This window comes from Tamandua tetradactyla, chromosome 11, assembly GCF_023851605.1.
Source record: "Tamandua tetradactyla isolate mTamTet1 chromosome 11, mTamTet1.pri, whole genome shotgun sequence".
Lineage (NCBI taxonomy): Eukaryota > Metazoa > Chordata > Mammalia > Pilosa > Myrmecophagidae > Tamandua > Tamandua tetradactyla.
In genome coordinates this window covers 35,985,900-36,010,387 of record NC_135337.1, presented here as the reverse complement: position 1 = coordinate 36,010,387, position 24,488 = coordinate 35,985,900, and the positions used below count along the sequence as shown (strand labels likewise).

Genomic DNA, 24,488 nt, shown 5'->3' with positions numbered 1-24,488 from the left:
GCCTTGCCTACCATAATAGTCCTCACTATACAAGTCTGGGAACTAATAACGGCGATTCTGCCTGTTATTCAGTATATCAAATCCAATTATACATTCACAACTGGGAAAACAAGCACAGAATGGGTCCAGGGACCCACTGGACCCATTGTGATATGAACTTAGCTAAAACTCCATCTATCACCTGACCTTCATAAGCCCCAACTCTTACTGGTGAAACAGTGACATATTGGTTCCCCTGTAATTAATTTCACTTCTGATAATCCCTGTAATATCTGATCATTTCCTTTTCTCCTGATAAAAGTCATAGGTCTCCTTGGGGAAGGCTGGGAGGAAGATTAACAGTATAAATTTTTGACAGTGTAACAGGGTCCTTCCCCAAGGGAACCTGACCTTCCTCTCATTCAAGGGACTCTCAGTCTATAAACTGTCTCAAGCCTGGGAATTAAGGGGCCATGACTCTGATTTTGTAATTCAAGTTAGTTTTGTTCACTTAACCTAGAACTCTGCTGTATAAGTAGACTGCTCAACTATTTTACTTCTAGGTATTCCACGATCTACTCGCCAGCACTGTAGGTCTCTGCAAGTCAGATATTTTGACTGCTGCTTTGAGTCTGATGTCCATTATGGTAGCCATGCCAACCTTGTCTTTGATGCCAATTTGGGATCAGATCATCCCCATTTTGTTTAAGGATTCGAGCTCAGTCTCAGCACTTCCTGCAGTAATATCTAACCGACAGAGAAGGGCAACTGTAGAGCTCTTCAGCCATAATGGAGCTAATCTCACAAATTTATTCTTTACAGTCCTAGTAAAAGATGTGTCCTCTGGACATTCCTGGGATGTTTGAGCAGGTCTTCCATGATAAATCCGCTTTTAACATTCCAATCTCTCTAAGCCTTTGAGTCCCCTTATCTACATTATCCCAGAGAAGTTCTGGCATTTCAGTGTCAGGTAATGTCAGCTGCCTTTTGATCCATGTTTCAGCCAACTACACGACTGTTAATGCCTTTTATAACCCTTCAAGCTATAACATTGAACCCAGAATCTCTACTTAGTTGGCCCATATCATTAAATTCAGCCTGATCCAGCTTTATATTTCTTTCATCATTATTCCACACCCTTAATATTCATTCCCACACAAATTTCCCTGATTTCTGTCTATATAAATTGGAAAACTCATGCAGTTCTTTTGGAGTATGGTATACCTCTTCATGGGTCACACTTTGTAGCTAATCTTTTGAGGCCTATTGGGACTTTAGTTATAGGCCTGAAGAAAAGAGAGGTAATGGAGGTGGGTCATGAAAAATATTAGAACTGTCTTTCAAGACACGTTAGGGCATTTCCTTGCAGTTTCATCTGATGAAACAGGATTAATCTGTCCAGACAGAAGAATGAGGGCTGTTTTCTCAGATGAGGTTGTTATAGGTGTCACATACACTGAAGGGTTAATCTCTTTAGGTTGAAGTTAGATGGCAGACTCCTCGGGGCAGGCTGGAGATTGGTGTCTCTTTCCTCTGGACAGCTTGGAGGTAGGGTGGCTGTTTCCTCAGAAGACCATTACAGGTTTATCTTGCAAAGACTCAGCAGAATCTAGTGTTTCAGTTTTCCAACTGCCATCATTTTCAACTGATAAGTCTCCATCCCAGTTTTCAGAATCCCATTCTTTTCCAATCAGTGCCCTCAGTTTAACAGCAGATACCGTGCAAGGTTGATCATTTAGTTTACATTGTAGAACTTGCACAGTGAGACTCTGGTTTTGATTTTCAATGATCTCTAGTCTGCAGCGACAGGAAAGATTTTGTTTCAGGGCACACATAGAAACTTTTTCATCTTTTATATGATGTTTAAGCTGCAAATTTGAAGCCTTCACCTCATCCCTTTCTTTAATAACTATCCAGCATATTGAGGAACAACCAGCCAACTTCATAATATATTTTTAACGCTACAAAACTCTGTTAAGGTTTCAGAAACGCTGTCACCCAGAGCCTTGCCTCCTATATGTGTACAATTAACCGAATCAAATGGTAATATTTTGTGTATTTCTATTGGTAACTCACACCATGGACTGTCATTATTGGAATAGATTATTGGAAGTAGTCATTAATGCCTTTGAGTTTAATCAGAGTAGAAAACCAATTGCAGAAATCTATTAAAATTCTCTTTCCCAAGAACCACTCCCAGTACCAAAGATGTAGTAGTCAGGGTTCTCTAGGGAAACAGAACCAATAGGAGGTATTTGTAAATATGAAATTTTATAAAGCTGTCTCATGCAACTGTGAGAATGCACAAGTCCAAATTCCATAGGACTGGCCATGAGCTAGCAACTCTGATGAAGGTCTTCAATGAGTTCCCCAGAAGAGGCTGACTGGCTGAAGGGGAGAGGGAGATTCTCTCTTTCTGACACCTTTAAAACCTTCAACTGACTAGATTTAGTTTTCGCTCATTGTGAAAGACATTCCCATTATTGGACTGCAGATGTAATCAGCCATAGATGCAATCAGCATGCTGATTGTTTAAGTCCACAGAATGTCTGTCCTTAGAGCAACAGATAAGCCAGTACTTGCATGACCAACAACTAGGCATCATCACCTGGCCAAGATAACACATGAATTTTACTCTCACAAACACCTTTATATTTATTTGCCTAAGAAAATTGCAATTTTTTATACTTAATTTCAATTCATAATTACATAGACTAAACTTATAATGAAAAGATAATTTCACTTTTTGTCAAATAGAGTAAGAAGCAAGAATTATTGATGAAAAAACTAAGTCCTTTTCTATGTTAACTACGTAGCTATTAAACATAGACATTATTCACTATAATCAGATTCCTTGTTTCTAATTTGTGTTTATTGCAATAGATATATTTTAGCCTTCATTTTTTTCCTCCTACTCTACCCACATAATTTTGTAATTCTTCCATTAATTAATGAATTAGTAGAAATGAGTATTCAGACACATGGGAAGTTTATGTAATTTGTTTTGTTTCATGCCCTACAGACAACATTTGGGAAGTTCTACTTTCTGTAGAATTTCTACTGGTCACCTTAATTAAGAGTTTTTAATGGATTTCTCCAATTAAAGCCAGAAAGATAATAGTTCTCTGGGAGAAGAGTTTTTGTTATTTTAGCAGATCTTTTTTTCTATTTCTGAATATGTAAGTTCTATATATTTATATAAAATTATAAATTGAATTGAAGTTAAATTATAAATTGAAGTTAGAATTATAAATTAAGAATTGAAGTACTTATTTGGTATTTGTTTATGCCAACAGGTACTTTGGAAGTTCGTCTTATGGGCTGCCAGGATATCCTAGAAAACGTCCCTGGACGGTCAAAAGCAACATCAGTTGCACTACCTGGTTGGAGTCCAAGTGAAACCAGATCATCATTCATGAGTAGAACAAGTAAAAGTAAAAGTGGAAGTAGTCGAAATCTCCTAAAAGCCGATGACTTGTCCAGTTCAGTAACCAGATTTTTTTTTCCATTGTATAGCAAATTTAAAGGCCCATAGAAGAGACTTAGCAATGGGGACACAGAACAATGGGAAGTCATCGTTGGACAAAAACTTTAAAGTTATGCTTTACATAATTTCATTTTACAATATTTGAAGCTATAATAGTGAGAAAACAATAAACAACAAAATTTACTTTATCAAATATATATTAGAAAATTGGATGTCATAATTTAAATTTTCTGAAATGTTGAGCATCTGTCTTTGTGTCAAGCTAAGGTCTCATTGAGGCTATGAAACTTATACTTCTTTTCTGAGCACATCTTAATTCTTTGAATAGTTTTGTTACACTTCCAAACTATCTCTGAAATTTTGATAATAGCAGCACTAGTCACTCTACCAAAAATGTTTACTGGTATAGTAGCCCATATCCTAGTAAAAAACTGACATGGGGCAGGTGTGCCAATGAATTGCAAGAGGGTCATGAAACACTTTGAGGACTTACTAAAGTAGAATTATTATTGTAAACTATGATATAATGTGTAAGAGAGGGGAAGGCACTTGACAATTCTAGTTCAGAATACAGAGGTGAGATGTCTGTGCTTTCCTGTGTGTGAAGGAGGTTTTGGGGAAAATGTGAAAATAGAGTTGTTTAAGGCAGCAAGCTCTATACATTGCCATTCTAGAGGGAAAAATGTGAATGACTGGTCTTGATACATATATACTACATAACATGGGAAACAGCTGCTTGTCACTCCTTAGTTATTTCATTCACTTTCTAATATAAACAAAATAGGTAGTTACTATTTATGTTTGAATAAGCCTAGCCGTTTGAGATTCAAAAGCTTCAATGTTGATTGCAAAAATCTTTTATTTTCAAAGAGTCGTAAGACTTTTGTTTCTATTAAACAGTAGTACTTTAAAATTTTTAAGCCAATTTATAAATTTTAATTACAGATGATGTTTGTGCTGTTTTGAAGCTAGATAATACTGTGGTTGGTCAAACTAGCTGGAAACCCATTTCCAATCAGTCATGGGACCAGAAATTTACACTGGAACTAGACAGGGTAAGATAAGAAACTTTTAACCTGAATATTCATTGTATTTATAATTCATTTTGAATGTAAGTTTTATTTTTTAGAAATCATTCTTTAAGAAGTTTAATTCTTAACAAAATAAATTAGATATCTTTGACATATATCTTCTGATGAGTTATTCATATATCTACCTTAAGATAACAGGTAAATATCAGTTTGCTGCTGTGGCTTTCATTTGGTTAGTGTTTTGAAGATGTATAGTTTATGTTAATCTTAAGGTTGAAATCCACGTAAGAGCCAATTCTGAAATATATTTGTTTATTTTGGTAACACAGTATCTAATGACTAAGGTGATTCTTCTGACCCATCATTGTAGGTTGTTTTCTCAAAGCTGGATTTAGCCCACTTTTTGTTCCATGGGCTTTCATCAGTAGTGTGACTTACTAGGGTCCAATCTGTGGCTGTAAAATCCAGAAGATGTTATCATGACCCACAGTAGATTCACATATATAACTATGCCCTTTTTATTTTAGATGCTAATCCATCCACTGGATTGTGGGGGGGGAATATTTAAATTTAATCATAATTTTACCCCAAAAAATAAAAAAAGGTAAGAAAGAAATTAGGCTGTTTATCATTTAATTTTCAGGTTGATGGTACATTTGTCATTTTAAAAATTACATGTATTTAGTGAAAGCAGATTCACAGTGCTTAATGATGATGTGATCTCTGAGAATATTTTTGCAATCACCGCTTTAGCTCCTACTTTTAAAGTATTTTCCAGTTTATCTTTTTCTGTACTCACAGCCAGCATCCTATTTCATGTCCTTATCATTGCTTTCCTTGGTAGAGATACTGGTTCTGTCACTTAAACATTGAATATATTTGAGCAAAACGCTTAGCTTTTTTTGTGTACCAGTTTCTTTATTTTTAATACTGTCTACCTTACTGAGATGTGAGGATTAATCCATGTAAAAATCTTAAACTAGTGGTAAGAGCTTGATTCATGTTGGCTGATTTTAACATGTTGGCTGTCTGAGTTCTAGACTGACCTTATAAAATACTACTTTTATCTTGTCATTCATTCTCTGGTTTAGGATCATATTCATTTAGTCATTAAATCATTCATTCATTCAATCAGTAAATACCCATTGATATTTACCTGTTCCAGAGGGTAGATTAGCAATGAGCAATATAATTAAAGTTTCTCAAGGTTCCCCTCAAAAAATTTAGGTTTCAGTTCAGTGAAATCTGAGTGGCTTTGCATTATATATCTGATTAGTTGTAGACTCTTTACCATTATATCTAAAACTGTCTTTGAGTGTCCACCATCTCATTTCCAAAATATACTTCTATTTTGATTATTTCAATTATAAAAAAATTGAGACCTTGGGTGCTAGGCTAAGCTGTTTAAACCTGTTGGTAGTAAGGATGGCAGGAGACTTATTTTAAAAAATTGATCTTGAAATTTGTATGAAGGTTGAATTTGAGGGAGAGCAGACTAAAGGCTTATAAATTGGTTGGAGGCTACCCTCAGGGTATGGCTATAAGATGATGAGAGCTTGAACTAAAATATGACAGTAGGAATAGAAAAAAGGAGATATGTGTAAAGTGAAGGAAAAGTCAGTATGACAAAATGATTCCAAAAGTTAGAAATGATTAATATGAAAAACAGTGGGTTCAGTTTAGTTTAGTTGTTTTTTTTTTGTTTTTTTTTTCAAGCATTTAAATAAAGGCGTGGGCATCTATGTGATGATATTAAGAATTACTGATTGCATATGTAGAATGGAATGATTTCTAAATGTTGTGTTAGTTAATTTTTTTAATTAATAAAAATAAATAAATAAATAAAGGCGTGGGGTCAGGGCTGGTTAAATGGATTTAGAGGTCATCTGCAGTCATAGAGCCATCCAAGTGAATAAGATTGATACTTTGATTCCACCAATATTTATTGAGCATTTATAGGCATTTTACAAGGTGTTAGGTTTACAGAGATAATATATTGCTGTAATGTAACTATTAAGCTGAATAATCACTGCTTTTTTATTCTGTGCCAAGCGCTGTTCAAGATGCTGGTAATTATTGATCAGAAGAGATAAAGTCGCTATACTTATGGAACCTATATTGTAATGAAAGCAGATAAACAATAAACAAGTAAAAAAATCAACAAGTGCAATAAAGGAAACAAATAGAGTGATTTATCAGGAATGGGGAGTCTATTTTAGATAGAATAATTAGGAAAGCTTCTTTGAGGGGGTTACATTTGATTGAGAACTGATGGGCGAACAGTTACCAGATTTGCAAAGATCCAGGGAAAGAATAATTCCAGCAGAGGAGATAAAGTGTGCAACCCCTTTTAGGTAAGAGAAAACTCACTGTGTTCAGAAAAATAGTGAGACAGGAGAAGAGCAATGTGAAGTAAAATAGCAAAGGTAGGTAGATGCCAGATTATTAGGGACTTTATAGACTATGAATTGGAAGACCGTTGAGGGGCTCTTAATAGGGGAGTCAACATAATCTGATTTACCGATGTTAAATGGCCTGATAGAAATAAATACCATCTACTATAAAAGCAAATAGAAGAGTTCCTAGTCAGTAATGGGAAAGAGTTTATAAAGAAAGAAAACAAAGGGGAATAATCAAGTCTTATACAGTATCTAACAGACAGAAAAAGAAAGAACAGTTGCCAAAAAGAGATTGAAAACTTTGAATTAGATTAGAGCATACCTAAAACATTCATTTTATCAGATTATCCAGTGAAGAATTGGCAGAATGGTGAGATGGTGAAAATCTGATTACATATTAAACAGTTGAAGGAAAATGGGATTTTAAGCCTATTAAAAAAAGAGATTTAACAAAAAGATTTGATTACTGTTAGAAGTTAAAAGGAATATGCTAAAAAAATAATTTTACTAGGGATAGTATTAAAGTTTCGATTTGTGTGTCAACTCTAATCAAAAGTAGTGACTTTCTGGAGCTCAGTGTTAAGGAGGTTTCCTAGAGTTTCCTCAGGTGGGTCCTGGTTTTCAGAGGAGAGTATACTGATCAAGTAGCAGTGTGTGCCAAATGCTCAATGAAGAGGCAAGCTGTAACCTACATTCTACACATTTCTGTAGAAATGTGTAGAAAGGATTGGCTATATCCTTTGTGGCTGTGGAAGACAAATTAAAAGTCGGTAGATGGCAAATTTCATTTAACACAAGGGAAAATTACAGTGTTAATAAATGAAATAAACTTCTATAGGAAATAGTAAGTTCTCTTTCAGTAAGGTCCCACAAGGAGCTTGTATGAGAGACTTAAAGGGAACTCTTATATCCGGTAAAGGTTATTCTTGTAAATTTTTTCATCTCTCATTTTCTCCTTCAGGGCACAGAGAAAATTAGCATTGGCATTTGTTATAGATTTGACTTATATATTTCAGTCAAGTCTACTGGAAAGAGAAATACAATTGAGGTTTTTAGTGTATTTAGACATAGTCTTTATATCTTGCTATATTTTAGTTTCCATTCTAAATGGTATGAATAAATATTTAGATACTTATGACCATAAATATCTTTAAATTTCTACTCATTTTTAATGTGGATGATAGGTTTGCTATAACATTGATTTTGAAGCTACTACTTATTAGTTATCTGATAGTGTGCAGGTTATATATAGTCTTACAATGGATTGTTCCTTTGACCTTATCTAAAATGGGGATAAGAATATACTCTCCAAAGGAATGCTAGGAACAAAAACTGCAGTAATAGACTTCCGGAGAAGATGGCGGCTTAGTAAGACGCGCGGGTCTTAGTTCCTCCTCCAGAAAAGCAACTAAAGAAACAGAAACAATACAAAACAGCTCCCGGAGTCACGACAGAGACCAAAAAAGACAGCGTACCCCATTCTGGAACGGCTGAACGGGTAGGGAGAATCCACTGCTGTGAGATACCCGAGGGGTGCACGTTTTCCCGGCTGGGGTGGCTGGCGTCTGGGGTCCCCTCCACGCACGTGGCTCCCCGGTCTGACTGGGAACATTGGATAGCGGGGCCCTCCCATCACGCTTGGCGTCTCGGGCCAGCTGGGCAATTTGGACCGGCACTCCCCCAAGCCACGGCCAGCGACCCCCGCCTCCACGCGCGGTTTCCCGGGCCGACTGCCCCGCAGACAAACGACCGCCACGAGCGCCACCTACTGGACAGGAAAAGAAAAACAGAGCCCAGAGATTCCACAGAAAAACCTTTCAACCAGCTGGGTCCCACACCCAGGGAGATCTGATCAAATGCCCAGACACCAGCAGAAAATAATGGATGACGCTCGGAAAATTGAAGATATGGCCCAATCAAAGGAACAAACCAATAGTTCAAATGAGATACAGGAGCTGAGACAACTAATGCTGAATATACGAACAGAAATGGAAAAACTCTTCAAAAACCAAATCAATAAACTGAGGGAGGACATGAAGAAGATATGGGCTGAACAAAAAGAAGAAATAGAAAATCTGAAAAAACAAATCACAGAACTTGTGGGAGTGAAGGACAAAGAAGAAAAAATGGAAAAAACAGTGGATACCTACAATGGTAGATCTAAAGAGACAGAAGCTACAATTAGTGAACTGGAGGATGGAACAACTGAATTCCAAAAAGAAACAGAAACTATAGGGAAAAGAATAGAAAAACTTGAGCAGGGAATCAGGGAACTGAATGACAATATGAAGCGCACAAATATACGTGTTGTGGGTGTCCCAGAAGGAGAAGAGAAGGGAAAAGGAGGAGAAAAACTAATGGAAGAAATGATCACTGAAAATTTCCCAACTCTTATGAAAGACCTAAATATACAGATCCAAGAAGTGCAGCGCACCCCAAAGAGAATAGACCCAAATAGGCGTTCTCCAAGACATTTACTAGTTAGAATGTCAGAGGTCAAAGAGAAAGAGAGGATCTTGAAAGCAGCAAGAGAAAAACAATCTGTCACATACAAGGGAAACCCAATAAGACTATGTGTAGATTTCTCAGCAGAAACCATGGAAGCTAGAAGACAGTGGGATGATATATTTAAATCACTAAAAGAGAAAAACTGCCAACCAAGACTCCTATATCCAGCAAAATTGTCCTTCAAAAATGAAGGAGAAATTAAAACATTTATAGACAAAAAGTCACTGAGAGAATTTGTGACCAAGAGACCAGCTCTGCAAGAAATACTAAAGGGAGCACTAGAGTCAGAACCGAAAAGACAGAAGAGAGAGGTATGGAGTAAAGTGTAGAAAGAAGGAAAATCAGATATGATATATATAATACAAAAGCCAAAATGGTAGAGGAAAATATTATCCAAACAGTAATAACACTAAAAGTTAATGGACTGAATTTCCCAATCAAAAGACATAGAATGGCAGAATGGATTCAGCTTTAAGACAAGATAAACTTATGAACCATGTAATAACATGGATGGACCTAGAGAATATTATGCTGAGTGAATCCAGCCAAAAACTAAAGGACAAATACTGTATGGTCCCACTGATGTGAACGGACATTCGAGAATAAACTTGAAATATGTCATTGGTAACAGAGTTCAGCAGGAGTTAGAAACAGGGTAAGACAATGGGTAATTGAAGCTGAAGGGATACAGACTGTGCAACAGGACTAGATACAAAAACTCAAAAATGGACAGCACAATAATACCTAATTGTAAAGTAATCATGTTAAAACACTGAATGAAGCTGCATCTGAGCTATAGGTTTTTGTTTTGTTTTGTTTTGATTTTACTATTATTACTTTTATTTTTTTCTCTATATTAACATTCTATATCTTTTTCGGTTATGTTGCTAGTTCTTCTAAACCAATGCAAATGTACTAAGAAATGATGATCATGCATCTATGTGATGATGTTAAGAATTAATGATTGCATGTGTAGAATGGTATGATCTCTAAATGTTGGGTTAATTTCTTTTTTTCCGTTAATTAAAAAAAAAAAAAAAAGAGAAGGGATAATTGGAGATGAAGGGATACAGACTGTACAACGGGACTGGATATAAAAACTCAGAAATGGACAGCACAATACTACCCAATTGTAATGCAATTATATTAAAACACTGAATGAAGCTGCATGTGAGGTATAGGTTTTTTGTTTTTGTTTTTTTTGTTTTTTTTTCTTTCTATTATTGTTTTAATTCTTATTCTGTTGTCTTTTTATTTCTTTTTCTAAATTGATGCAAATGTACTAAGAAATGATGAATATGCAACTATGTGATGTTATTAAGAATTACTGATTGTACATGTAGATTGGAATGATTTCTAATTGTTTTGTTAATTCTTTTTTAATTAATAAAAAAAAAATTAAAAAAAAATGATACTCAAAAAAAAAAAAAAAAAAAACTGCAGTAATATATAATACCCCTTATAGTACCTGGCACATTATATCCACTCAGTGATATTAGTTTCTTCTTTATCCTTGGGCTTTGATGATATTTGGCTATGAAGTTGACTGTAATGAAAGAGCATTTTAGGTAATAGAGAATTTATTAGTTGAATGTAATTTTCTTTGATTTACAAGCCTATTTAAAGAATTATAGGATTTTTTGAAGAATATGATCAAATGAAACTTGAGACACAATTATTCTTCTTCTAAGTATACTTAAAATGTTAGAGAGAAACTGAATGGCTAGGAGGTTTTCCTTGTATCCAGGTTATTGTATATGATGGTTAGGAACTTTATGTACCCCAGAAAAATGTTTTCTTAAAGCTAATCCATTTCTCTGGGTGTGAACCCATTATAAGTAGGACCTTTTGATGAGTTTACAATAGGATTTAATCCTATTATTGGAGTCCTTTATAAATGGAATGAATACAGAGAAAGAGAAAGAAAGCCACAGAAGCAAGAAGCTAAAATCAGTGAAACCTGGAAGAGAAAGGGGATACCAACAGATATTGTCATGTGCTATACCATGTAGCAGAGGAGCCAAGGATCACCAGCAGCTGATCTTCAGAGAGAAAACATCATCTTGACTTGAATATTTTCACAGCCTCAAAATTGTAAGCTAATAAATTCCATTGTATAAGAAACCCATTTCCTGATATTTGCTTGGAGCAGCCTAGCAAAACCAAAACAAATCAAGGTACTGGGAATGTGTACTACTATTGCAAATACAAAAAAAATGTGGAAACAGCTTTGGAATTGGTTAATGGGCAGGTGCTGGAGAGAAGGAGTGTAGATTGCTTCAAAGAAGCAGTTGGTAGAAGTGTGAATGCTAAAGGCATTTCTGATGAGGCCTTAGAAGAAAATGACAAATGTGTTATTAGAAAATGGAATAAAGGTGATCCTTGTTTTATAGTGGCAGAGAACATGGTAAAATTAAGTACTGATACTGAATGGAAGACAGCATTTGAGAGTGATAAACCTGTATATTTAGCTGAGGAGATTTCTGTACTAAGCGTGGAAAGTGCAACCTGGTTTCTCCTTGCAGCTAATAGTAAAATGTGAGAGGAAAGGGATAAGTTGAGAGCTGACCTCCTGGGCACAAAGAAATCAGAAACGAGGGTTTAGAAAATTCTGAACTTCCAGAAGGTGAGTTTGCGAAGAGAAATGCTCCATAGGAGGGCTTAATTGAGCATGGATCCAGTCAGCCATTTCAATGAAAGTCAGAATTGAAAATGCAACTATCCAGGAAGGATCTGTTGGAAGCTCATTTGTCTGACTTTTGGACTCCTATGAACTACATGGAAAACCGACAATTTTTTGTGAGCTCTATATGAAAGAAACCACTACAAGCCTGGAATAAAAGGACAAGATTGAACAAACACATCAGTTCAAGGGCAGGAGCATAGAAGCTAAGGTCTAGACTGAAAACATCTTATCAGGCCAAGAAAGTAGGCTTACCCATGTGTGAGGAAAGAGTGAGTGTTCCCACACTTGAGGAGGTTGGGCCTTTGATCCTGTTATTCAGAAAGAGTGCTACCACCCCAGTGTTCTCAGAGATCAGAGTCTGTGCTCCAGAGATCACAGAGAATCTGGCCACCACCCTGGTTTTTTTGGAGGTGAGGTGTATTCCCCAGGGACTGCAGAGAGCCTGACCACCATCTGTACGCTTGGAGAGGGTAGAACCTTCACCCCAGTGTTTGAAGCATGGCTGCTCTAGCACTTCGAAGAGACGGAAGAATAAATGATTATTTTCTAGCTCCAGTGTTATGGTTGAGAATTCTTTGTCTCTCTGATTTCTAATATTCTGTTAGTCTGCTTTTTCTCTCTGATAGGTTGTAAGATTTTATCTTTCTTCCAGGGTCTTGAAATTTCACAATGGTATGTTTTAGAGTGGGTGTTTTTAGTTTTTGTGGTGAGTACCATCAGCACCTTAAGTTTGAAACTTCGGGTGCTTCAGATCTGGGAAATTTTCTTGACTTATTTTTTGGTGATTTCCTCCCCTCCACTTGCTACTTGAACTTCTTGGCTTGATCCTCTGATTTTCTCTTCTTTTGTGTATTATTTTCTGTGAGCTTGTCTTTTTCCTTCTACTTTTAAAGAGATTTTGAAGCCTTTATTTGATTATTTTCTGTTTGCCCCCAGTAGATTCCAATACCCGTCTTCACTGTCTTTATTCTTTCCCCTGGAGGCTAGTGGCTGTGAACTTGAATCATTACACTCTGGCTTCCAATGGGAGGTACTGTCAGGAGATCAGAGGTCCTTGTCTTGGTTTTAACAGCAGTGTTCATACATGGCTGCAGCTCCAGTTGAAGAGTCCTTTTTTCAAAATTCAATCCTTAGTGCATTTTGGTAACTTTTGCCTCTTGCCCTTTCAGAACTGGGTATGATAATAGATTTCTACCATTGCTCATCCACAGGTACTAACCATTCCTTGTTGATTCTTTAACCTTATTCACAACTCCATATTTAGCCAGGTTTTTAAACTCTACTTGCTGCTAGGACCTTAACTGATTTGTTTCCCAAATTTGTGCTGTCTTCAGAAGCCTTTTGAAGACTAATAAATATGATATCTGCCAGGTACCGTATTTATTCACCTATTCTCAGCTTTTGAGTTTTTCCAGGCTTTGGGTAGTTTTCCCTCATTGAGTAGCAGTAGAAAGCTTGTTAATTGCCCCTTTTCAGCAGTGGGGCCTACCTCTCATTTTCTTCTATCAAAAGTTTCCAAACGTTCTTGATTCACAGTGCACTCAGTGTCCTAGTAATTTTTTCACAGTGTGTCCCTAGGCCAAAAAAAAAGCAAAATAAAACACCTTACAGTTCTGTTATTAAAAAGTAGTTAAATTTATTACCTATGCCTAACCAAACAGTAGCCATAAAAAAAATTCTGCCATGCTGGAGACCCGGGTTCAATTCTGGGTACCTCCCCATGCCAAAAAATAAAAGAAAGTTTAAAAATGTGCAAACATTGGAATAAAAAATCGTTGTATTTCAGTCTTATATAACCAGTTGCTTACTAATAGGACGTGTCAGCCCATTGTGCACTATACAACTTTTCAGACCTTAAAATCAGATTGAACACTGCACTCTCATCTGTTCTTCATTGATTTTCATGTACTTGCTTTTATTACCATTGGAAACCTAGTGTAACAAAGATATGATTTCAGTTTTTTAAAATGTGTCCCATTACAGTGTTAAAACTGCAGTATCTTGACATAGTAGTTCTCATCATGTCCAAGAGATGTCATTATATTACCTTTTAAAATTTAAAATATTCCACAGTACTCCAGGGCTCCTTGGCAAACAGTTTGGAATCACCACCCATGTGCTTCAATTCCTTTTTTGCTAGATGTACTCAACTTTTAAAATTGCAATACATTCTTAAGTTTTTTACTGTCTGTCCTACAATTTCTTTCAGTTTCTCTTACCTTTCTCTGTTGCTTTTACATCTTGAAGAGACTTCATATAAGCCACACAGATTCCTTAGGTCCACCAGTGTTTTCTTTGATCCTGTTTTCACATTCATAGTTAGACAAAATGGAACACAATTTGAGAAATTCTGCTAGTACTGACAATCAGTGCCTTACTCAAATCATGCTCCTCAGCTTTTTGTTGATGGGTTTGAAATCCCATCCTACAGTTTGAAATCATCTATAAGCATGTTTTTACCTTAATCTGAATGCTTCATCTGGAAAATTGCTAACAAACCAGCAACCACATTTGCAGTTTAAATTCTAAATATTAATGTCATCTCCTTAGTATAGACACTTCAGTCTTTCTCTGTCACTTTTTTTTTAATGCTATATCCCTTTATATATACCTGCTTTATGCCCACTACCCTGGTGTTGGAGGTTAAAGTGGGATTTGGGTACTATTACACACTATTATGGGATATTACCATAAAATATCTTAATCTTCCTCTAGATCACAGTCACGTTATGCTGTCAGGGAATGATGCAAAGTAACAAAAGGCAAAGGGCTTTATATCTAAAACCTCAGTGTAAAATTTCGGGAATGATACATTAGGCTTTATGGCCTAGGTTAGAGGTCAGTGAGGTGACCTTCTGTCTCAAATCTCAGATCTTTACATACTTCAGTTTGAAACATGGAATAAAGAGGGAGAGGAAAGAGAGAACTGAATATTTTTTGCCAGAGTGGCTAGAATAAACAGCAAATGAAGTGTTAGAGCTTCTCTCATCCAGAGTAAGCCATAATTTTACCATTTTAGCAGTGTGAGAGTATGAGAAATTTTTACCAAGTATTCATTCTAGTCCCAACACTTGTACTTCTTGCGTCTGCCTAATCCATAACAAGTCTTCCTTAAGACAGTGGAAGAAGATATGAGAAAGTAGATCTCCTCCCCTTAGTCTGAAACAATGCAGTTGAAATTACCAATCCTTACTACGGTTCAGTTTATTTATCAAAACCACTGTTTCCACTTATACCACTAATTTGAATGAAATATTTATTTAAAATCAAAAGATGTTTTAATTCTGTGTGGTAGGAGCTTACATAATAAGATGCATAAAGATTTTCATAAATTGAAAGTTACATCAAAGAAGTCATATATCCCTCTGTCAAGCCTAAAAGAAAAAAACATTTATCTCTTTTTGTGGATGATCTGCAAAAATCCTGAAAAACAAAATAACAGAGAAGTCTCAGACTTTTAATTGAAGTGTTTATCAAGTACAACAAATTTGTAGAGGTCAGTTTATTGCTTGACTCCAACTTATGAACTGTTCTGCAAATGCATTTATTAACTGGTTGTTGAAACTTGAAATATGTTTCCTCATATAAACATCATTTTTAATGACAACAGAAATATACTCTCATGTGGATATAATAAAATATTTTCAACTTGTCCTGGTTTGGGGGCCTTCAATTTCTTGCTAATTTGCTCATTTTTGACATTATAAAGTCATTATATAATAAACATCTCTCTCTATAAAACTTTCTATGAATTTCACTTGTCCTACCTCCCTTAACCGACCCCTGCCATCACGCCATCACTGGTCCTTATATCCAGTGGTATTCCTTATTTTTTTTTTTTTTTTACATGGGCAGGCACTGGAAATCGAACCCGGGTCCTGCTGAGCCATCGTGGCCCGCCCTCCAGTGGTATTCTTTTAAGGATTAAATGGCCTAATATTTTTTAATTGCTTAGCACAGTGTATGACATGTAGTAAGTGATGAATAAATGTTATTGTCACAAACCTCTCCGTGGCTCAACAGTTTAACAAGAAAGTAAGAAGGTCGTAATGGATGCTGTTGTTGTTTTTTTGAAATTATTTATTTTTAAGTGTGATAAAATATATATAATATAATCATTTAAACCATTTTAAGTGGAAAATTCTTTGAAATTAAGTACATTGAAAATACTGTGTAACTTCACCACTATACCCATACTGTTTTCATCATCCTAAACCAAAACTCACACTCATTGAGCAAAACTCCTGATTCTTCCCTCTCACCACCCTTGGTAACCATTATTCTGCTTTCTACCTCTGAATTTGCTTATCCTAAGAATTTCATATAAGAGAAATCATACAATATTTGTTTTTTGAGTCTGGCTTATTTTACTTAACGTCTTCAGTATTCATCCATATTGTTACATAGACTAGTACTTCACTTTTTTGTTTGTTTTACAGTTGAATTATATTCCATTGTATGGGTGTACCACATTTTGTTTATCCATGCATCTGTTGATGAACACTTGGATTGCTTCCACCTCTTGGCTGTAGTGAATAATGCTGTGATGAACCTTTGTATACAAATGTCTGCTGTGTAGCTGCTTTCGATTCTTTGGGGCATATAACTAGGAATGGAATTGACAGGTCTTTTGGCAATTCTGTTTACTTTTCTGAGGAACTGCCATACTGTTTTTCCACAGAGGCTTCACCATTTTACATTCCCACCAACAATGTTTGGAGATTCCTGTTTCTCCACATCCTTACCAACACTTATTTTACATATTGTTTTAACAAAACCCATCCTGGTGGTTGTGAAGTTGTATTTCATTGTAGTTTTGATACACATGGCTAAAGATGTGGAGCATCTTTTTGTATACTTAATAGCTATTTGAATATCATCTTTGGAGAAATGTGTGTTCATATCCTAGGCCCATTTTTTGAGTTGTTTGTCGTTTTGTTCTTGTTGTTGAGTTGTAGTTCTTTGTATATTCTGGATCTTAAATCCTTATCAGATATATGGTTTCCAGATATTTTCTTCCATTCTGTCAGTTGTCTCTTCACTGTGAGGCAAGCACCAGGGGTCTTTTAGCAGTAGCACAGTAAGCAATGCTATATGGAGGAGGGTAATCTAAGTGATTGAATCTGTGATTGGGAAAGTTTCTGTTGTCATTCATCTGGATTGTTCTCAGTTATGTATTCTTTATGTAAAAGAAATACCTTAGCTGGAGGCTGTCTGAACATAAATTTCTTCCTTTGAGTTAAAATGTCTAACTTTGTTAAAGTGACATACAACCAAGAAACATTACAAAATGCTTTTTAAAGTAGTGTTATTTTTGTATGTTATAATTGTTTGCTGTATTTTATATTTTTTGTGGTGTTCTATTCAAGTTTGTATCCAGTAATTCCTTTCTGTTTTATTATCCTAGTCACGTGAATTGGAAATTTCAGTTTATTGGCGTGATTGGCGATCTCTGTGTGCTGTAAAATTTCTAAGGTTAGAAGATTTTTTAGACAACCAGCGCCATGGCATGTGTCTCTATTTGGAACCACAGGGTACTTTATTTGCAGAGGTAATAAATGTATTTTATTAAGTGTGTACAACTACAATTGAAATTACACTATTAGACAGTATGATGTAGAAATCTTAGTCTGAGAGACAGATGAATTGAATTCTTGGCTCTACTCTGCCACTGAGTAGATATTTGACCTTGAGACAAACCATTTATCTCTCTAGGTCTATTTTCTCAGCTAGAAAATGAGGGGAATTGACTAAATTATATCTAAGATTCCTTTAACCTTTGAAATCCTATAAGTTTAGTGAATTTCATGAACTGTAAATCCAGTGCTATTTTCATGTCAACCTAATTTTCTTCACTGCAGGTTACCTTTTTTAATCCAGTTATTGAAAGAAGACCAAAACTCCAAAGGCAAAAGAAAATTTTTTCAAAACAGCAAGGTGATTATTAATAATCAAATACAGAATGTTTTGGTATTTCCTTAAATATAAAAAATGTAAATGCTATGTAAAAGTGGTAATCTAACCGTATGTTTTCGTTTTATTTAGTTATTAATTTATTTATGACTTTTCATTAAGAGCATTACGAATATACATAAGTAGAGAATAGTGTGATGTACCATCATCTGACTTCAGCTCATGAGCACTTTTGTTTCATCCATATCCCCATGCACTATTTCTTTCTATTGTTGGAAGCATGCCCAGGCATCATATTGACTCATCCATAAATATTATAGTTTCTGTCTCTAAAAGATAAGGATTGTTCTTTCAACTTTAAACCTTAATCACACATCATTCCTAGACTTAAGAAAAAAAAATTCGTTACCTTTTATTTAGTTATTTTTTAAAACAGTTTTATTCATACACCGTACAGTCCTCCTAACTGTATGATCAGTGGCTTTTGATATAATCACATAGTTATGCATTCACTGCTACAGTCAATATGAGAACATTTTCATTTCTTCCAAAGGAAAATAAATCACATACTCCTTAAATCCCCCTATTGGTATAATTTTTTAAAAAGCCATTTATGCTATTATACACTAGCCTTTAAGAACTAATTAATCCCCAGTTCATGTAATCCCACCCTCACCCCATCCCCCCAAAAAAGAAAGTTCTAGCTTTTTTTTTTAATGCAAATTTTGTTTGTCTTCAGAAATTATAATCTGATTAATATGAATTTTTTAATTATGGCTTTTGGTAATATATAAAGAAATTATTTATTCTATTTTCTTTTTATGCACAATATCCACAGGCAAAACATTTCTCAGAGCTCCTCAAATGAATATTAATATTGCCACTTGGGGAAGGCTTGTGAGAAGAGCTATTCCTACAGTAAATCATTCTGGCACCTTCAGTCCTCAAGCTCCTGTACCTGCTACAGTACCATTGGCTGATGTACGCATCCCTGAACTAGCACCTCCTGCTAGGTATGTGTCTAAGATTTTAAAGCTTCATGTATAAAAAATGGTTATTGTGACATTCTTACATTTTGATTACTGTGTATAAATTGAAGTTTGAGTATTTCCAAGTAGTATTTAAATTAGTGTTCTGCTTACTTAAAATTTTTTTGTTTACTTTCATACCGAAGCTATTTAAAGTACGTACTTTTGATTGTTTTTGGTGAATTTATCTTCTAAGTGATTCTGCAGTAACCAAATTGGACTTTGATCTTGAACCTGAACCTCCTCCGGCCCCACCACGTGCTTCTTCCCTTGGAGAAATAGATGAACCTCCTGAATTAAGAGTTTTGGATACACCAGGACAGGCAAGACATTTAAAACTTTGTATAATTCCTTTTTACCAAATGTATCCCCAATAAAAGCATCATATGCATAAAGGTAGTATACATTTCAATTAATAAAAAATTGTCCTGAAAACTGTACATTTATGTTTCTTATGAATTGACTTTTTTCAACTAAATTAGACCCAATTGTCAACAGATGGCCAATTTCTTAATGTTGCTATACCATTGTCATTAACCTTGTGATGCCATATAGATATGGAATAGGCTGCTTAAGCTAGAATGTCATCAATGGGCAGCCAGATAATCCATTTCTTAACTAAAAAAATTATTGTACTTGGTTAAAATTATTTCTGCATATTCTTTGAAGAAATAATATGTTCATTTTCCATATTTTACTTTTCTCACTAATTTTTATAAGATCTTTGACATTTTTTTCCATCCTTACCAAATAAATTGTTTTCTGAATGTTTCTAATGCCTTAATGAGTATTTAATGTTTTGTAGGATTCAGAAACTGCTTTTGATATTGAGAATGACAGAAATAGTGTGCTTCCAACATCCCAATCTGAATATGAGCCTGATAGTCCTCCATCAGGCCTAGAATATAGTAGTATTCAAGAATTTGAGAATAGAAGGTAAAGATTAAACAGAGTTTTGCTACTGTGTATTTGGGCCCATACTTCATTGCTTTATTTTTAATTTAAATTACTATTTTTCAGATCTCAGCAAAGATTTCAGTTTAATCTACAAGACTTCAGGTGTTGTGCTGTCTTGGGCAGAGGACATTTTGGAAAGGTAATAATTCGAAATTTTAAGAATACCTGCCAGATTAATAACTCAACTGGGAAATAATTTTAATTTCATTTCAGGTACTTCTGGCTGAATATAAACACACAAATGAGATGTTTGCTATAAAAGCCCTGAAGAAAGGAGACATTGTGGCTCGAGATGAGGTAGACAGGTTAGTTTTTTTTAAATGAAATTGTTTATTTTTCTGAAATTATATGGTAATATCATAGGAATAGATTTACATATTGCCACAACAAAATTTTCGTACTTCTCGCTAACAAAGTAATGTGTCTGTACATGATATAAAGTAAGAATTAAGTGTAAAATACTGGTTTTCTTTCTAGCTTCTATTTCTTCATCTTTTGACATTAACTGGTTAATAGATACTAGGAGAGCATGGTAAAATGTATAGTCTTGTATTATTAAGTTCTGTATGCTTTGAGATGGTAAAGGATTCATATGGAATAGTGAATGTTACTTGTCTGCTGTCATATTGAAACTATATCCTATTTCATCTTAAGGAAGTGATAAAATATCATGTATATAATAATTTGCAATTAACCGGATGGTGAACTTAAACCTTGAATCAGTGATGTGTCAAATGAAAAATGTGTGTCTGAGTGTGTACACACACACACGTTTATTTTCCTGCCTTTTTAGGTGTACCTGTAACTACTTTTTTCCTTGTCTTCTTCTTAAAATCATATTTTTTACCATAGCATCTTGCTCTTCTGGGTTAAATAAATACAGATTGGTTGGATACATCTTTATATATAATTCTTAAAATGCAAGGACTTTAGGGATAAAAATAGTAATTAAGTTAGAAAATTTACGGTTTTGAAAGACTATCTTTAAGAAATTAATACAAAGTTATTAAATATGGAAATTACTATGACAAATGATACATTTATTACAGAAAAAGACTTTCATTTGATATTTTGAAGAAGTTTTACACTATGTTTTAGTTTCATAGGCTGCTCAAAGGAAATACCATTAAAGGGGTCAGGTTAAACAAAGGGAATCAGTTTACTCAAGGCTTTGAGACAAGGAAAATGTCCAAATCAAGGCATCATCCAGGTGATGCTTTCTTCCCGAAGACTGGCTGCCAGTGATCCTTGGCTCCTCTGTCACATGGCAGCATCTGCTGGTCTTTCCCTTCTCTTCTGAGTTTCATTGTTTTCAGCCTCTTGCTTCCAAGTCTTTCTGTCTCTGTCTGAATTCATTGTCTTGTAAAGGATTCCAGTAATAGAATTAAGACCCATTCTGATTGAGGTAGATCACACCATAACTGAAGTAGCCCCATCAAAAAACGCATTTATAATGCATACACATGCAAGAGAATGGATTAACTTTAAGAAAATGCTTTTTTGGAGCACATATAATTCCAGACTGTCACATACCACTGTGAAGCATCTATTGATATTTATGGAAAACAATCAGAAGTTTGACTCCTAGTCCTGATTATTATTTCTTACTGATTTGACCCAAGCATTTCAGTAAACCTCTCTGAACTTCAGTTAACCCAAATATTTTTTTTTAATCTTTTTTTGGGAATGCTTGCTGGGTTGTATTAAGTATTAAGTGCTATGTGTGTATTTATTTGTATACACTGCTGCTGTTAATTGTTTCCTATCAATATTAATTGGAAATGTTTGGAATCTTAAAAGATTGATATTTTTGCTTTATGTAAAAATCTTTTCATTTGGATTTACCTATAGTATTCTTTACCTCTCTCTTTTAACTGCTTCTCATTCAGACACATCAACGTAAACTCTTGATATCTAAAACTTCTCAGGAATTTGCTGGATATTTATAAAGTGTTGTGAATACCACATTACGTGTTTGGAGTTACGTTTTTATGTTACATAAGCAGATAGTTAAAGCAAATCTTTGCTCCCACCTTCAGTCTATTTATAATTACAGTAATATTAGGATCAGATGTATTTGTTTCATTCCAGACACTTAAAATGGTAAATTCATTTGTTTTTTAAAATAGTAGGAAACTGTTCACTATTTCTGTTGATCCTAGTGCTCTATATGCTACACTGTAGTTTGAGCCAAATCTTTCTAGGGAAACACTCTTGAATTAAATCTAAACGGAATCTGTAGTACTTAATAGAACTATTAAAGAAGAATGTCCAGATGAGAGGATAGAGTTTCAGCCAAATCATAGGCCATTACCCCGCCATAAATGAATCCATTGTGTCCTCCAATTAGAGGACAATTAAGTGATACTTACCTAACTTGTTTTAAATCCTTGTGCTTTTCAAATTCCAATACTTTTAAATAACAGAGAAGTTAAGTAATCTCTAGTAGAACTGATAAGAAAATAGAAAAATGGAAAATTCAGAGAAATTTCAGGGACTCAGCAAGGATGTATAAATTAAAAAATAAAATATACCAGCAAATTTTTAAAGGAATATATATTTATTACTTGCTAGTCTTAATAGTAATAACTAAACGAAGCAGAATCCTTTATATTCAGTGTCTGTCTCATCCTTTAATAAAGCATTAGAATTTTATGTCATTGCATATTAGTGATTTTTTTTTTTTTTTTACATGGGCAGGCACCAGGAAATCAAACCCGGGTCTCCGGCATGGCAGACTAGAACTCTGTCACTGAGACACCATGACCCACTCATGATTTATTTTTTTAAAGGATGATTCTAAAATACTTGCTGATACTTAGTGCAGTTCTTTTATATATTCTAAATTTTCTTTCCATAGTCCAGATTATATTATTTTACTTAGAAAATTGCGTTTTTCATAAGTCATAGAAAATTTCAAATCAACCCTGTTCTTTAAACAAGCATAAATGGTGTTGTTTTCCACGCATGGATTAACTTCAGTGTAAAGTAGTAATTCATTACATAGATCACACTCCTACCTACCATTTACTAGAACAGCTCCAAGTCCCATCTCCCCTGGATCCCAAGTAAGGTTATTAAATTTATGTTATTATAATACTTCCTCATTCAGCCTCCTTTTCACTAATTCATATTTCAAGAAAGCAGTAAATGTTGGGAATACATTTTTGCAATCGTAGAACAAAACACAGCTAACCAGCTTATTTAAGATTTAATCCTGAGACCTTAGCCTTCTGAAAGATGTGGTTTCCTACTGATTAAAGTAATGCACTATTTAAGTTTTTAAGTTTCTAGCATATCTGGTAATTTATTGAACTCTGAAGGAAGCATACAAAAATATTAGGATGAAATTGGCCATTTAGTCAGGGAGAAGAACATAAATACATTAAATATGTAAGTAAGAGAGAAGGCTAGATATGTTTGAGTTAAAATAAGCTATATAGGCAGTAACAGTTCATAGAAAAGGAAATCATGGTGACCTAATGGATTTAGGGTAAGATCTTGCTAATGAGACTGGGTTTATTCTATTCTTTTGGTGGAGGGAGTGTATTTGAGAATGGAGAAAGAAGAAAGATGAAGAGAGAAAGGTTCTGGACAGAATGAACAAAGTTTTGAACAAATTTGGATTGTTCCATGGACTCTAAAGACTAGTTAGATAAGGATAGTATACTAATTAGTTAAGGTTGGGACAAGTTTAAGACTCTTGAAATAGCTTTTTTGTTACATACTACAAAATGCTTAAAATTATTGTGACCGATGAAGTCTATGAGGAATTTTTCCTCCTTTATCTTTGCCCTAAGACATCTATCCTGTATTCACAGTCCTTGTCAGAGAAGACTGTGAATGGCATTAAAGCAATTTTAAGGGATATTCTGCTCAGTTATTCTTGATCTCTTACACCATTTAAATGTTCAGTACAGATCTAACCTAACAGCTCTCATTAAATGTAATGATTTTCAATGACTACCATATCCAATTGAGAATTAGTGTTTCTCCCATAAATATAGACAAAGAAGAAATCATTTGTCATCTGCTTAAACCCAAAACAGCTTACCAGTTTTGTCTAATTTTGTCTGAATATTTTGTCTATATTATGTAAAAGTTAGCCAGATATCTGGTATCCATCCTGTAAATCATGACCAAAGCTATTTTTAGAATATTATATTCCTATAAAATTTAAATAGTAATAAAAATCAAAACTATTACCTTTTCTTTTAATCTTCTATGAATTTATTTTTCATAAGGTATTAATTTGTAGCAACATTTAAAACTGCCAGTTTTTTTAAATAGACATAGACATAATCCTAAAGCTTTAAAATCAATTACAGCTTTCAGTTTCTGAGTTGGCATAAAATTAAAAACAGATAGTATGAAATTAGGGGCTAGGAGTTCATCTAGAATGTGACAATACTAAGGGGAGTTTAAGCATTCCAGTATATCATAATAGCTGCATTTACAACCCATATTTAAAACTGTACAGGTGTTTTCTTTCATAATCCA

At 34.6% G+C, this 24,488-nt stretch overlaps 1 protein-coding gene across 3 annotated transcripts in view; it reads left to right on the top strand.

Annotated features, from left to right (window-relative positions):
• The window catches only part of PKN2 (protein kinase N2), a 158,265-nt gene that overhangs the window by 114,677 nt on the left and 19,100 nt on the right, over nucleotides 1–24,488 (top strand). For all 3 annotated transcript variants that reach the window (XM_077120365.1, XM_077120364.1, XM_077120363.1), the window contains 9 exons: nucleotides 3,276–3,461; nucleotides 4,412–4,521; nucleotides 17,498–17,641; nucleotides 17,952–18,027; nucleotides 18,842–19,016; nucleotides 19,228–19,354; nucleotides 19,837–19,967; nucleotides 20,052–20,127; nucleotides 20,202–20,293. In XM_077120365.1, coding sequence (XP_076976480.1) covers nucleotides 3,276–3,461; nucleotides 4,412–4,521; nucleotides 17,498–17,641; nucleotides 17,952–18,027; nucleotides 18,842–19,016; nucleotides 19,228–19,354; nucleotides 19,837–19,967; nucleotides 20,052–20,127; nucleotides 20,202–20,293 — 1,117 coding nt within the window. The remainder of the gene's footprint in view (nucleotides 1–3,275; nucleotides 3,462–4,411; nucleotides 4,522–17,497; nucleotides 17,642–17,951; nucleotides 18,028–18,841; nucleotides 19,017–19,227; nucleotides 19,355–19,836; nucleotides 19,968–20,051; nucleotides 20,128–20,201; nucleotides 20,294–24,488) is intronic.